Raw genomic sequence first — 16,730 nt, 5'->3', positions numbered from 1 at the left:
CATAGCTATCTTGATTATCTACAAATCTTTTATTTTTAAGGGAGTAATTTCAAGTGTACTGATTGATTTTCTTTTCAGCCAAGAATAATTTTAAAGAAGCCCTCTTCTAAACTCTCTCAATCAATGGTTTAATGCAAATAAATAACCAGATTTTCAATGTAACAAGAATTTCTATAAATGCATCCACTATATTATTGGCTTTTTTATTTTTAATACAGAAAAAGATTCAGCATGAGGCTATAATGTCATACATAAGTTCAAACTAGTCTTTTTTGTACTCCATAACATCAATAGTTTCACAAATCAAATTATAAATTATTCTAAATTCGTATACTCAAGTAGATGAACTAACAATTCTCCATATTAAAACACATTTTACAAGTCTATTTGTTGTCAGTCTGTTTATTAGCTTTGCATTAGCAAATCTGGACACAATAAAGTAGGAATTAGTATCCACATCATTTAAATAAAGCAGAATTAGTGATCCACTCTAATCTCACCAGTTACATTAACCCAATATGAAAACTGTTCATCTACAACCATTGTTTGTTTATAAAAAAGAAGAAAAAAACACAAGTTGCACAAAATCTCAAATATTTCTTTTATAAGAACTTAATTTATAATTTACAATATTAATCAATCTAGCGTAAGTCCTTTATCAAAAGTCACCTGAAAGTTGAGATAAAGGTAATCTTAATCACAGAATTGGGCCCCTCATCAAAAATCTCAAGCAAGTCACAGAGAACAATCCCTCCTCAAAACTGGGTTGACTATTTTTGATAAACTCATATTTTAAGATTTATTTATAAAATGCTTCTGACATTAGATTCTATAACAACAAAAACCAAACAGATTCATGATTTCCAGAATCTTCACTAAGCAACACTTTAAAATAGCAACAGCATTTTCAGTTATTACGTATATTTTCAAACTTGACCCAACTGGAATTTTAATTGTACCCTTTTCTGCAAGACAGACATTTAGTTCTCTCATCATTTGCTGGTTCAACAATAAAATAACAGATTACACAATTGTTTTAAAGGTTGTTGTTGTTATTGTTTGTTACTAAGCACAAAGCTACACAAAGGGCTATCTGTGCTCTGCCCACCACAGATATCGAAACCCGGTTTCTAACAGTATAAATTCACAGACATACCGCTGTGCCACTGGGGGACTGTTTTAAAGGAACACTCTTCTTTTGACAAGTCAATGTCAATTCATAAAGTTGTCTCACACTAATATCATATGTGCAATCAATAAGAGTCTAATATGCTGTGTTAAAATATTTATGAATTAGAACATTCATTAGTTTGGTAACACATTTATAAGTTGCATGCTAAAACACAGTGAAAAACAAATAAATTGCTCTTTTTGGGACTTGAATCCAAGACTACTGTACAGCTCATTGAACAGAAGTTTAAGACAATGAGCTATAAGGACCCAAGACCTATATAAAACACTACCAAACCTAATCACCACAAAGGCCCAATAACTTCTCATCACTACAGTATCCAGAACTAAAAGTTAACTGTTATATTTTCTGTTAAAAACTTATACAATTCCAGCAAAACAAAGTTGCAAATGAAACCATATTTTCAAGATTTTAACAACCAGTTGAGTCACCGGTAGATTTTATTGCTGGTGAGAAGAAAATTTTTACCTCTAAGAATGAATTTTTCTCATAAGAATAAGCTGTAATCCAATACACCATTTCAAATAATAATGAGATTAAAAACTTTCCATAATGTCTGAGTTGAACAATACTTTTCTCAGACTTGTGCTCATCTCTTCAAATCGATCCAGTCTGGAGCTGGTTCTTTTGTTAATATTGTGATAACTCAAATTGTACCTACCTTCCTCCTCAGAGCCAAGATTAGAAGGAATTTCCAGAGAGTCTATTGATTTCATAGGAGACAAGTGAGAATACTGTAGACATACTGCTGCATCTGAATTAGTAGATGTTTTGCTTCTGGCTTTCAGTCTTTCATAAGCATTAAAAACTTCTTCAGCATAACTTGAATCTACAAAAATATTTTTAAATACATACATATTTTAAACAAAGCATGTCACAGTAAAATTATGACCAAAGAATAATGATTTCACAAATTCATTTTTCTTAAAGTGATTTCTAACATAATTGTTCATAGGATGAAAAGATAAATCCTATAGTTTATGCCCAAGGCAAGCAGTCCTTCTGACTCCAAAAGGAAAAGTTTACACCTGCCAGTATGTGTCATTTCTAACTATAATAACAATATCATTAACTATATAGATGTAAATAAGTGGGTTTTCGGATAGAGCTGAGTAATTTAGTTGATTAATTTAAATAATCAATGACTATGGGCAGCAATTACATCAATTAGTGTCATGTAATTGATGTAATCAATTAAATGAAATTATGATTAAATCAATTGTTATGAAAATAATCAATTGATTCAAATTAGAGTTTCTGATTATAACTATGATGTTTGTTTGTTGTTCAGCACAAGCCTACATAATGGGTTAATTTTGGACAGTTGCCAACCTATTTTTTTTTTTTGTTTGAACATATCATGGTTTGAGGAACAATGTATTAATCATTTAGTAAATACTACTAATCACCCAGCTCAATTTTTGGATGACCAGAAAATTCAGTATTTGCTAGCAGACCTAAAGACAAAGAATTACTGTTGCAAAATCAAATTAAAATAGGTGTTTATTAGTTAATTCAACTTCCAAAAAAGGAACATTTAACAGTATTTACCTTCTCAAAATGTTGGCATCATCAAAAGATGTGATCTGCTTCTGTGATACAAATGTATAGTGTAAGTTCAAATAAATGGAAGTTTATAGCAGAGACTTTATGGCCCAATAGAATTGAACTTGTAAATGAATGGTATAAAAGTACATGTTGCATATATTTGTTTGCACGTGTCTTGTGGTAAGCTTGTGGAAAGGCTTACATGATAACATAGTGTATGCTGTTTAAATTAATAGAACAAAATTAGATGAATATATACATGCAAAGGATTAAATTTAGTTTTGATTCTACTGCTTTGCATGCCTTAGTATTGTGATAATAATTTCTATTGTTGGCCAGTTATTTTGGATTAATTGGTAAAATGATGGAAAGTCCAACCCAGTTAACGATAGCAAAAAAATGTCTTCTTTCTTCAACTTCAAATTCCAAGATTAGCATAACCAATGTTTACCATTAGGTTAAATTTCACACACAAACTATATCTAACACAAGTACCACTTGCTACTTTCGTATCTCTTATTTCTTTGTTGAAATACAAATTTAATATTCACAACACTAAGCTAGCTAACTGAATACCTGGCTGACAGTAACAGACAAATGACTACATCATGCACCGATTACTCGTTAAAAGAATAACAGACTCACTAACTCAATCACTTCTTCTCAAATAACTATTTCTAGTTTGACTCACTTATATGGCTCAAATTGTTTCCTAAACTTTGGAGAAAGTTCCAGACATTAAGGTCACACCCACATATTATGTTAAATTTCCTTCCGTCTAACTAACAATACAAATTTTCAAGAAATGTCTACATTAACAATATAAACTATGATAGTATGTTAACAGATGTGCTGATATTGCCACTTACCACATATCCCCATATTAAAATTTAACGACTTTGATATTTTTTGTTCATTTCCTCATAGTATTTATTAAAATACATAACATCCATTATAAAAATAACACACACACACACATACAAACACAATATAAACTACATGTATATTTCAGGTCAGTTTGTATGACACGCAACAACTGAAAGCATCTCTTTATAATTTTCTTATGGAGTATAACTTGTAAATATTAAATTCTGAGACTATTACTATGATAATCAACCAATTAGAACAAGTATTGTGTTTATTATTCAGACATCCACCCACTACTACATACAACTCTTCCTTTCAATTTATCAAACCAAAACTTTCTTTGACTCTTCTAGAATGTATAGCACACCCCCTCAAGATATAATGAAACACTTCATTGTCATACAAAGTAAGTGTAATTATCATAACAGCATAGGCACAGTTTTTATGGGTGACATGTCTCTCATACTCTTTCAATGATAGAATAATTTATTTTATTTTATAAAGTTAACATTTTCTTACTTTGAAAATGTATTTCCAATAGGTACTCACCTCATCTCACCCAAAGCTATCTTGATCCTAGTCTACCCTCTAAGCATTGCGAAAACAAATTTTGCTACAGTGCACCAGTCTCGATACCCCACTAGTTTTGTGTCATTTCAGAAAATGTGCTGGTCATGTGACATCTCTCCACCAACTGTACTGCACCATCTATACTGGTGCAGCTAGCTCCCTCTACTATTCTAGAACAATCCTCACTTTCAAGAGTTGGCAGGCATGAACCATAAACACCAGCACCTCAATGGGTGAGAGTAGGTAAGTACCTATCAGAAATACATTTTCAGAAGAAGAAAATGTTAACTTCTGAAACGGTACTGCCTCCTCTCACCCAAAGCTAGAATCCCACATTGCCAAGGTAGAGGAGCTGGTGAAGGTGCATCAATCCCAAAACAACCAGAAAGAGACTGCACTGAAAGAATAGATGTGATTGAATTTGAAAAGAAAGCACACCAGTGGGGTACAGCACTACTTCTGGAACAGGTATGCTCTTCACCCAGCAATCAATAAAGTAACACAATTGGGACTGAACTGAAGTCAATAAAGAGACGTGCAACACTGAATCAGTGTAGGAAGCACTGGACAACTATGACATGAATCAGTATGGTGATGACTAACATGGAAAGGGTCCTGTATATGCATCCATTTTTCTTTATATGTATGTGCCAAGTGAAGTGCTGTGAGTTACATCAGATTACGCCAAGTGCAGTCCATTCAGACAAAACATTCAGCGGAAACACTTTGTATAAGATATAGCAATCAACAAGCGTGGTCCACCTGGGCAAAAACATCCAGGGGAAGCTCCTTGAATACATAGGATTATGTAAGATATAAATTACTGTTATGAGTGCAATTGTTAGAGTCATCATAACTAGTCCTCTGTCCACCTCCATGTCATAATGAGTCATCGTAAGAAACAAGACATAGTACAGAACATAGTGATAGTGAGTCATAGTATGGTACCAGTAAATGAGCTAGAGATAAAAACAAAATAATAGTTTGTGGCTAGGGCATAAAGACTGTGAAATGTATTTGAATAGGCCAAGTGTGGTCCACTCGGGCAAAAAATATCCAGGGGAAATGCCTTGGGATATGTAGGATTATGCCAAGTGTGGTCCATCCTGGCAAAAACATCTAATGAAAGCACATTACATAAGATTTAGATATCAACAAATGTGTTCCACCCAGGCAAAAAATATGCAGGAAAGTGCCTTGGGTTACATCAGGTTATGCCAAGTGCGGTACATCAGGGTAAAAAACATCCAATGGAAATGGCTTGTGTAAGAAATATGACCTACAAGTGAGGTCTGCCCAAGCAAAAACATCCAGGAGAAGTGCCTTGGATATTGAATATTATTGTATAATTCACTGTTCAGTAAGGTAATGATTATAACAGTTACAGCCCTCTTCTCGCCGAGTGGGTAAATATGGGCTTGAAAGCTTTGTTTTTCAAAACCCACTCAGGAGGAAACCTCCAAAGTCCACCACTTCAGCAGTGGGAACTGGAAGTGGTAAAGACTCCCGTGTCCACTAGAAGAGAAGGGGGGGGCATACACATTGAGGAGTCCAGAGGAATGACATACCAGAGGTAGTACATTGGGTGTCTGCGATTCCATATTTTTAAAAGCTGATAGACCCTGATTGCAGGAATCATGGGTCAGTAGGGATGGGCAGAAATCCCCATCTGCTTTACTCATGAGGTCCATGAGTGACAGTCCTTTATAAATGAAACCAGTAACTTTTAGTAAAAAATAAATAAATAGATATACATCCGACTGGAGAAGCTGCCAGTTGTCTTACAAAAACACCCCATCTCAATAGTCAGCAATATAGAATTATTCATATCTAGTACAAATATAATAGGAAGTATACCTGACCAGGCAACACCTTCCACTAGAGATCCTGAAGTACGATATGTATCAAATTAAAATATATATAAAAAGTAATATGTTGACTTACTCCAATCAAAGGCGAACAGACGTGTAGAATCCCCACAGAAGGAAGATGATACCTGCCCGAGGAAGACACAGCCAGGTTGTGCAGATAATATGCAATGAATGTATTGGGAGTTGTCCACATCCTAGCCTGAACGATCTTCTCCAAAGGCCCGGCAAAGGCGAGCAGCTAAAGACATAGTTAGATAATGAATTGGGTGTGAAAAAAACATTGTGGAGATGGCGATCTTCCATGGATAAGTCAGAATATGGTAGTCATATGAGTGGATGAATACAACCAGTGAGTGCAATAGGGGACAAACCATGGGACACAGAGATAATACTTTAAATAAATAGATGGGAATGATAACATCAAAACAGGTAGTACAAGCCACAAAACATCTCAAGGAACAAGTAGAAACAATGGAAATCACAAGAAGTTGAAACTGATATAAATTTGTGATCAAGCACAATCAAAATTTTGTAGTCACATGGACAGCGAGTTAAAACACATATCTACACATTAATATGCCAATCAAGAAAGTGAGGATTGTTCTAAAATAGTACAGGGAGCTAGCTGTGCCAGTATAGATGGTGCAGTACAATTGGTGGAGAGTAGTCACATGATCAGCACATTCTGAAATGGTGCAAAACTGATGGGTATAAAGACTGGTGCACTGTAGCAAAATTTTTTTAGCAATGCTTAGAGGACAGATCAGGATCGAGACAGCTTTTGGTGAGAGGAGGTTGTTCCGTTTAAGAAAGACTCTTATGCATACTCCAGATATAGAAACTGTCCCATTCACTTTTGAAACCACCAAAGTTACACCACTGTATAACAGTGTTGAAATAAGTAAATGATAAGAATGTGTGGTATTCAGTTAATAATAAGTGGTCAAAAAGATGTATCAATGAGTAGGATATCATAAAAAGCATTAATAAACTGAATATTTTAAAAGAAATATATCAAATTACACCAAAGATCCATAAGACCATGTTCATAAAGTGCATCTATAAGTGTTTCTACTACCCTAAATTGTTGTCTCTGATATAATTCTAAAGACCCATAAGTGAAAGCAAAGGATAATATATTATGTCAACCTCACTACATATGTGTCGATGAAGGCCTTTGCCTAATACCAGGGCTCATCGGGCTGACTGGGATATGAAAGTCATAGTAGTGATTTAGGTGCTATAATTAGATAGATATATATATCATCAATTTCCATAAACAACAACTGTTATGTTGTGAACCAGATTAAGTAAGTAAATTGCAATCATTATCAATTTTACTTCCATCATTTCCAAAGCAGACGTTTAGGGTAAGAATTATTAAAATAGTATTATTTATTTTATTCATAATAACTTATTTTATTATTATCATATATTAACTTTACTATCAATCAATAAGAAATAGTGAATGCTCACTTATAAATTTCATTGTGGAAAAAGAAAACTGCATATCTTTAGTGTAGATTTCCTGTTATCTATGCACACATTTGAGAGAAATATCAAACTCACACATATATTATACTGAATCTTGGAAACTCATTGAATATGTCATAATTTTTTAAAACAATTTCTGTTGAGACTGTAGTATATTATAAGAGGAATTAAAGCTTATATAGTTAAAAAGTAACTTTTATTATCAGTATTAATTGCATGAGCAAACAATCTGTTGTAGTAAAATATCAAATAGATATTTTAAATATGTTGATTTCATATTGTGAAATTTGTACTGCATCTGTTCTTTGAGTGAAAAATAAAAGATGAAGAACATGGATTTGTAAATTTAAGAGTAAGCTTTTAAAGTTTCAAAAGACATACAAACATCTTTCTATATTAAACCAGCAACTTTATTGCTCTCTAAGAGGTCTGTATATAAAGGCTAATCATTCCTACACTCCAGATCCAGACACCATATTTTCCAAGAAGGATCTAACAGAGTTTGAAAGAAACATTTTAGTTAGACAGTATCATATAGACCCAGGTGTAACACATATAACATAAGCACGAAATGCGATTGGTAAAAATCTCAAATATAAAAGAGCAACATTGGTAGGAAAAATCACTACTCATGACTGAATCTGCCAGATTGGGAAAGAAAATAGACAAAATTATCCAAAACACAACGACAGTTCAACATTTGAAGTTATCTATCATCATGAGAGAAAACTAAAATACCATTACAGAAGCTGTACACAATTTACTCAGAACTCCTAAAAGAAACACCTTTGAAAATACAGAGATGTAATAATTGTAATTAAAAGCCATGGATGTACAATACAAAATGGTTATTTCCTCAAATGAACCAACATTCACCCTTTACCTGTGAAATGGATGTATGTAAATGTACAGACAACAGTAAAGGATACACTAATTTACATTTTGGTTTATTGATTATTACAATTTTATTATAGAAATTGTTTTGCCTTGTTAGCTTAATATATGTATTTAGGACTGACCTAAATCTTCTAAGCTTGAAACTTCACAAGACATTATTGGGATTATTGCCCAAAATATTGTTAAAAAAGTGAGGGTACCCAACTGATAAAACAATACATTCTAATATTTATAAGCAGAAACATACAAAACATATATTTAATTAGCTATACAAGATGGTTTATAATACACTCTAAGTACAAAACTTGCTCTGATCAGAAGTTAATATTAACAGTCTTATTATGGAATGTGCTGTATTTTGTTGTTATGAGCTTGAGTTAATTGTTGCACTGAATAGCAGAATGATAGTTTATGACAGCATCTCAAGAGAACAATTTTGTTGTAAAATATTTATTCACTGGTAATGGTGCACATTGGTTTGGTGAGCATGAAATAACATTCAGCTACATGCCTGACAAGTCCAATTATCAAGATCTTAGTCCCTTCAAATTAATGCAAGGCATTCTTAAAACCAGACTTCAAAATTGCTTTGCTGCTTCTTATCCTAAAAGTAATTGCACTTCTATCAATGAATGGTGAAATAACATTAAGTTTAAAAATAACCGATTCATAAGCTCATTTTATTTCCATTTTTGTTCATTGTTTATGTAGAAGGTGATCATAGGAAGGCTACATGTGGTTTAACCAACAAACAAACTTGTGTCAAAGAAGCATGGTTTTATTTAACATAAGAAATAAACATTTAACTTCCAAGGGACAACAGAAAAATGCCTGTTCATATTTTCATATGGAACAAGAAAAAATGGTCCATTAATATGAGTCTGTTCATGTTTTTAAGGAATAAATGAAATGCACAGTGTACACCAGAAATGTGATGTTATGAATCTTCATCATATTTGACATGTAATGTTTATTCAATATTACAGAATTTACTATTTGTTACAGTGCTACACTGACTGATCAAATATTTTACCATTCTTCAGTGTAATACTGTAACAACCTGCAATTTATGGTTATGTGTTTTTTCATTCTGTTATCTTAGAGTAATTAACACAGCTGCTGACTAGTGGTTTCAGTTAAAAAGTGTATTCTGATACACAATATTGTTAATTTCGTGAAATATCCAACACAATACAATGCTACCTAGAAAATGCCCTTCAGGACTTATCATATAGAGGACTGTAATATCTGAGCAATGTATTAATACACACATATACATGTATATTCTTCAAGTTATGTTCAACTGCCTTTCACCAGTATCTGAATGATAATAGAGAATTTTACCTTTCTCTGTACAAAATCCAGTTTTTCAATAGTTTATTAAACAGACATTATACAAATAAACTTCTTTACTTCAATCAATAATTACTTGTTCAAACTGATCTCAGCATTATGATATTTAAACAGAATATACGTTAGAGCAACCTCTAAATCTTTTTTAATATATAAATTTATCATCATCATATATTGACATTTGAAATATAGTTTTATAAATAAATATAATAAATTTCCATAATATTTGACAAGTTAATATCCCTATTTCACAACTTTAACCAATAAACATAAATATACTATTAGCAAGTCCAACCTTTCCTGCTCCAGGAATTAGGCATGTCTACTACTTCTATAATCTCTATACTTCCCAACATTGCCACTGAATCACCTTAAATCTTCAGATGTGTCATACTTCACACACGAAACATCAGACAGTTCACTCTGTGTTTTCTTAACCCCCAGAATATCACCTAAATAATCCCACCATTTATAAATTTTTCATATTACTCAACTCGCAGGATTAAAGTACACAAATATTTTGGTGATAATGCACAGCTCTCAACAACATTATGATCCTATAAGGTTTAGAAGATCTTAAAAATATCACAATCAAGTGAAATTAATGTGCACTAGGCCCATAAAACAATACCTCCATGTGACTACATTTATGATTAGGTGACTAAAATAAGCACATTCTACTTCACCTACACACATGATAAGGATAATAACCAAATAAACCAGGAAAAATACTAATGCTGTTATTCAACTTTGCTACAGTACAAAAATATTACAATCACTAATTCTTGTATTATGCTAAAATTATACTTTTGTAAATGTAATGCATTTAAGTCTCACGATAAAAACTAACCTAAACGTGTTCAGAGGAATGAGATGGCCTGTTACACATCCCCAAATCAGCAAAAGTTTGTCCTGCTAGATGGTATTAACTTATGAAAACAACCATTTTTAAACTTTTTGACTTGGGAGTGACTTCACTGTGATGTGGGAGTGAATTTGCTTTTTCTTATAAATAGTCCTGCAATGTTTTACATAAGGAAATGTATTGGAAGCTTCAAATATTTGTAGTATGCAATGTTATGAAGGTCGATACACTTATTAATATTCAAAGTAAATTTTTGAATTTCAGTCGTTCAGAGTTGTATGAAATCCAGTCAAGTTTGACTTTCTGAGAGCCAGACTGAGATTTCACTGTTGGCAGTAAATTTACTAAAATTAGGAGCTTACAGGTTACAATACTAAATAAAACTCAAGAGTATGATCCCCCATGGTGAACAGAGTACAGAAAGCTCATTATGTGGCTTTATACTAAAACAAACAACACTGACTTCGTTGACTTTAAATGAGTTCAATACATATTACAAGTAATATTTTAAACTTATGTAACAGTAACAGTACAACTCACTACAACTACAACTTAAAAGTACAAATTACAGCAAAAACGCAAGTCTATACACAATTTGTATTGTAACTTGTAAGTACCATATTTTCATCAATTATATACATTTTCTAGTTTGTCTTTTATCACGTTAACAATTATGCCACAAATTGGTGTAATTTAAAGCATTAAAACCTAAACCTCACCATTTAAGATTTTTTCGTGGACTTCTGGAGAAACCTGAACAGTTATTTCTCGTTCTCCGTTAGAGAGTGTTAAAGATAACATACAAGTCGCCATGATACTAAGACTAGTCAGTTACGTGTTTGAAAATTCATGGCCTTTCCCAGGAGCAGATGGTTTTTATGGCTTTGAGTATTACTGTCGTACTGCGTTCGCTATGTAAGAGGTGGTCTGATAGATAGGTTGCGCCACTATACTATACTATAAAATACTGATGTTTCTAGATACCTTGAAAATGAAAATAAAAACTTTATAACAGGATTTTGTAGTAGTGTTTTACTCTTTCATGAGGAAAGTGTCATGTGGTTGCTTGGCAACGACATAGCATCAATAATTCTGCCAGTATATACAACCATACATATATGTTTATAACATATATTACTATTGACACATTGAATGGTATATTTAAATCCTGTTAACCCCACTTTTTCTCATACATGTTTTGTACTTTATACTTTTAAGACATAACTATTTGTGTGTTAAAATATTAACTTAGATTTTTGCATTTCTAAATTTTCCTATTTTTTGAAAAATCTTGAATCTATATTTTCTAGGTTTTTTCTCCCTGTGACCGTTCATCTTTCACAAATCATTAGAGTCGGACGTGGGATAGTGGTTAGTGTGCCGAAATGTGAATCCAATATCCTATGGTTCTCGTCCCATTGCTGTAGAATCGCACTCCTCAATTAGCAGTTACGTGTGTGTTATAAAAGAGACTATCAAATATCTCCCTATTTGATTAAAATACAAGGAACTGACTATCTCCCTCTAGTCTAGCAGTTCAAAATTAGGAACGGGTAGAGCAGATAGTTTTTGTACCGTTTTGGGCGAATTTCAGAAACAAATACTAAACACTGGACTGTTTTTGCTTTATTTTATTTTTTATCATAAATCAATCTTCTGTTTGTTTTTAAGAAGGTGAGCTACATCATAGATAATATATCATACTTTTAACTGATCTCAATATTCAGAATTAATCTATTTAATGTTGCCCACATTGCTTTGCGTTTCCACCAGGCCCGTAAGCAGAATGTTTAGAAAGGGGGGGGGGGTCAAATTTGTGAGATCAAAAGCCAACACATACTGTGCGTAGCACAATCAGCATGCTAATGTTATGGAAAAGCTAACTGGAAAAAGAGCCCTGAAAATGAGTTAAAGCAGTTTTGATGGAAAATGATATACAGTAATAGTTATACAACTTGAGATGCCCACTCTAAAAATGCAATATACTAAATTCTATTTTGCGTTTTTGACCCCAAAACTGACAGAAAAAATGGCCGCCAGACACAATACGAGTCACTATTGTTTCTGATCAACTCAAGATAGAAAAATGAAAATGAGACTCTTTTCTGTTGTTTTAAGTATCTAAAAATGCTATTAAAGCAAAATAAAAGTCTATGAATAAACATTCAAGGTCATATGTGAAAGATCAAGGTTATTTTTCAAAAATGGCTACCAAATGAAACTGAAGATACTATAACCTCTCTTTCAATTAAGAAAGAATTACAATGTAAACCTCTAGTCTGATCTCGTAGGCATCCACGAAGAAATCCATCGAAACAAAACAGAAATATGTAGGATTAAGAATTTGAGGTCATCTTGGAAGGTTTAAGGCTTTTCCTCATCGTATACACATGATACATATTTTTTTTTATATAATTGATAAGTTTATGTTACATGCAATATGCATGAGTAAAGTAATGCAGTAATCAACCCAGGACTCAAATAGGGTAGTCAATCTCGTGTAACCAAATTCAATGGTAGTTGAATTAAGACCCAAATAGAGTGGTACAGTAATCGAGTAGACTTGGACAATAAGCTACATTGTTTCTGAGGTGACCACGATAGATAAGAGAAGAAGCATCATATCCAAGAGAACACTGCGTCCTGAACATATTCTTCAAACAACTGATGTTTTACCATACCATATTAAGAGAGAGCGCTAGCAGGTCTATGTTTGGTTGGGAGTCCCCCTAAAGCACGGCACAACACTAGGATGAACACTTGAAGATGGTCAGAGGAAACCACTGTGTCTGCATCCTGTCTACAATTCATCACTTGTGGACGGACCATTCTGTGTTTATCTCAGAGATGCAAGTACAGAAGCTCTAGTCTACCATATAATGGTGTTTTCAAATGCGTAGTGGAGTATATGAACACTACTAAGTAGACACTATAACTCAGAATGATAACAGACAAGCGTACACGAGGGTAGAGAAATATCGATCCCTTTTGAGTTTATACGGATGGTGACCGAAGAAATAATAATACAAAAATCGTGCCAACCGATAGGTTTTAAGAGCCATCCTGTATAATTATTCACGTTTGAAAGTTCTATGAGATGTGAATTTAATCTCTTGAAGCTGGATATTGGATATATATATATATACTGATCATTCTAATCTTATATGATGGGAAATTAATACAACATAATATCAAATACAATATTTAATCGCACCCGAAAAGAAGATGACCTTAAGCTTTAGCAATAGAGTTCAAAGTCTTAATCCAAGTATTTAATTATTTGTTAGTTGGGTTTAGATATGTTTAAAATATCAAAACATATTCTACGATTAATTGTATCCTAAAGGATCTGACGTTGTAGTTTTTCTTTTATTGGAAAAAACATAATTTTTCAAAAATGAGCTTAAAAGACCAAAAATATGTTACATATTGGTTTTAGTTGTGTACCTAATTCCTAAAACATCCCCAAAAGAGTTTTAGAACTTCACTTTCTCTTGATTATATAGGATATTGTAGTGATATGTTTTGTATTTAACAGCCATTTTGGAAAAATGACCTTGACCTTTCACAGATGAACTTTAAGGTTTAATTCTAATCACTTTTAATTTTGCTTCCACTAAATTCCTGGTTGTCTATATGTTAGAAAATAGTCTTAGATAATCTTTTTATCTTGATTAGATCATACACTGTGGAGAGTTGTGTTATATTTTTTGACAGTCTTGGCTTCTTTATAAAATTTTGGGCCAAATCGCACAATTGAGCTTAGTATACAACATTTTAAAAATCACCCATCCCAACTCCTTTAAAAACAAACAAACATCGTATGTTATATTATATTCAAAAAGCTTTCACAACTTTGATCTTATGGAAATAGAACTAGACTCAAAGAGGACGCTAATCACCAATTTTCCGCAATGAAACAAAGACATTTTTATTGCACAAAACTGGAAAAGAAATGGCACATAAAACATTTATATAGAAAACTTTCTTATTATGCTTGCTGTCGAACTCTGTGGTATTGTTAACGGACAATAACACACGAGGCAAATTTGACCAACAGCAGATGAATTCTTATCAAGAGCTAGCTTTTCTTTGAACTATATTATAGTTATAAAATGTCACATCACACACGTCATCAGGTAAGCCCCATTAATAATCAGACTTTTTTTATCTTCACATATGACCAATACGCCAGACAACTCACAGAAACCTGCTCAACAAATTATCCAGCAAGCAGGCCAAATACAAGAATTAGTCTTGGGCTAAGTTTTAAACATTTCTAGACAGTGCCTAAGTGTAAAATTAGTGGAGTCAAGATTGGGTACATCTTTTTTGTCTAGAACTTGTAGTTGAGCAACGTACAATGTAATACTATTTTGAAAAATTGTATGAATAAAAAATAGCTTCATATTTTATGTTATAGAAGTGCTTAGTTTATGATACTTTCACACTTCTTCTTATTGGTAGATGTAATCCCTCTCAATTCCTCTCATTGCACATATAGTCTTCTAACAGATGCGTTTGAACAGCTAGTCAAAGAAATAGTATTCGATAACGATATTCTTGCGAGAAGACGACACCCATTATCATTCGCCTTTGAAAGTCAAACAGTTTGGTTTGTTTGGAAGTTCATGCAAATATATACGAGGGCTATCTGCGCTAGACATTCCTAATTTAGCAGTGAAAGACTACAGAGAAGTCAGCTAATCATCACCATCCACCGCCAACTTTTGGGCTACTTTTTTTACTAACGAATAGTGGGATTTAACGTCACATTATAACGCCCCCATGGCTGAAAAGGCGAACATGTTTAGTGGGACGGGAATTCGAACCTGCGACCCGCAGATTGCGAGTCGAGCGCCCTAACCACCTGGTCATGTCAGACTTGAAAATCAAGAAGAACTTTGCTTTTAATCGTTGTTCTGCAAATGTCGTGACGATTCATAATAATATGACTGTAGCTCATGACCAGTCCATTTTACATATGCAAGTAACAGTAGTATTATACAAAGGTGAAACTACAAACACTGTAACGTTATTACTTTTTAGTTTGTGTGCTCCGTTTTTAATCAAAGACAACTTCTCATAAAACGTGATCAGTGTTTATTTTCAGAATATTCAAAAACTAAGTTGTTCAATAGAACTATGCATACTAATTTACAAAAAACAACAAGAGTGAAATAGCATTTCTTGTAAGAAAGGAAAGATCCCATATAAGGTGAGAACATAAAAAAACACTAATCCTTGTACAAAAAACCATATAATAGCAAGATATTTTGTGTCAATATTGTACAAATACTCCTTTCACCAAATATATTTTTTACAACTTTCCAACTTACAAAGAATATTTTGGTACAAAACTGTTTAAAACCAAAAGATCCACGCCTCTGCAAAATAAACAAGAAATATGCCAAAACAATCTACACATTCCTAACAGAGCTCATTCTTGCTGGTGCTTATACTGCTAAGATTTCTTTGGTAGCGTTATTGGCCTTTGTATGACTTGGTGTATTGATGAGGTATGAAATGAATGGAACAAGCTCATACAAGATAAATACAAAATTTGGAATTTAAAAAGCTGCAAATGGAGATCGTAAAAAAGTAAGCAAACAAAGCTGGAGATACTGTAGACATTATTTATTCAAACTACAAACCCGTATTTTGGCTCCATACTGTTACCTAGAATCACATTTGGTGGAGCCAAAATATGGATTCTTAGTTTGAGTAAATAATGTCTACAGTATCCCCAATCCCTATTTGCAGGTTTTTAAATTCCTAATTTTTTAGTTATCTTGTTTCCTAACTTTATTATGCTCAACTATGGGCAAATGATTACTTGATATGGTAGCTAACTTTATACACTGTAGTGATAATATACATAGCATAGCTAGTAGCTAGCTGATACGGTACATGATGATTTACTGTAGCTATAGACTATTTGATCGCATTAGTTGGAGATGTAAAATGTTAAGCTGCAGCTGTAGATTGTCATGGAAATTTGTTTGTTATACTGAGCATTTATAGCTTCTGTGTAACTAAATTATATATATATATATATATATATATATATATA

The 16,730-nt window shown here is 32.9% G+C and overlaps 2 protein-coding genes across 5 annotated transcripts in view; one reads left to right on the top strand and one right to left on the bottom strand.

Moving 5' to 3' along the window:
• LOC111086282 overlaps positions 1–11,532 on the bottom strand; it is a 23,081-nt gene extending 11,549 nt beyond the window's left edge. Inside the window, exons 1-3 of one of the 3 annotated variants that reach the window (XM_022388564.1) lie at positions 11,377–11,492; positions 10,088–10,244; positions 1,854–2,021 (exon numbers count right to left, since the gene is read on the bottom strand). In XM_022388564.1, the coding sequence (XP_022244272.1) occupies positions 1,854–2,021; positions 10,088–10,148 (229 nt within the window). In that variant the 5' untranslated portion in view covers positions 10,149–10,244; positions 11,377–11,492. Of the gene's footprint in view, positions 1–1,853; positions 2,022–10,087; positions 10,245–11,376 lie in introns of all 3 variants that reach the window. The other 2 variants (XM_022388565.1, XM_022388563.1) reach the window with 2 other exon arrangements.
• The window catches only part of LOC106461562 (ninjurin-2-like), a 68,147-nt gene that overhangs the window by 16,797 nt on the left and 34,620 nt on the right, over positions 1–16,730 (top strand). The gene's annotated exons all lie outside the window — the stretch shown is intronic.

Source organism: Limulus polyphemus, unplaced genomic scaffold (genome assembly GCF_000517525.1).
Source record: "Limulus polyphemus unplaced genomic scaffold, Limulus_polyphemus-2.1.2 Scaffold987, whole genome shotgun sequence".
Lineage (NCBI taxonomy): Eukaryota > Metazoa > Arthropoda > Merostomata > Xiphosura > Limulidae > Limulus > Limulus polyphemus.
The sequence above is the reverse complement of the archived record's forward strand: the minus strand, read 5'-3'. Positions and strand labels throughout refer to the sequence as shown.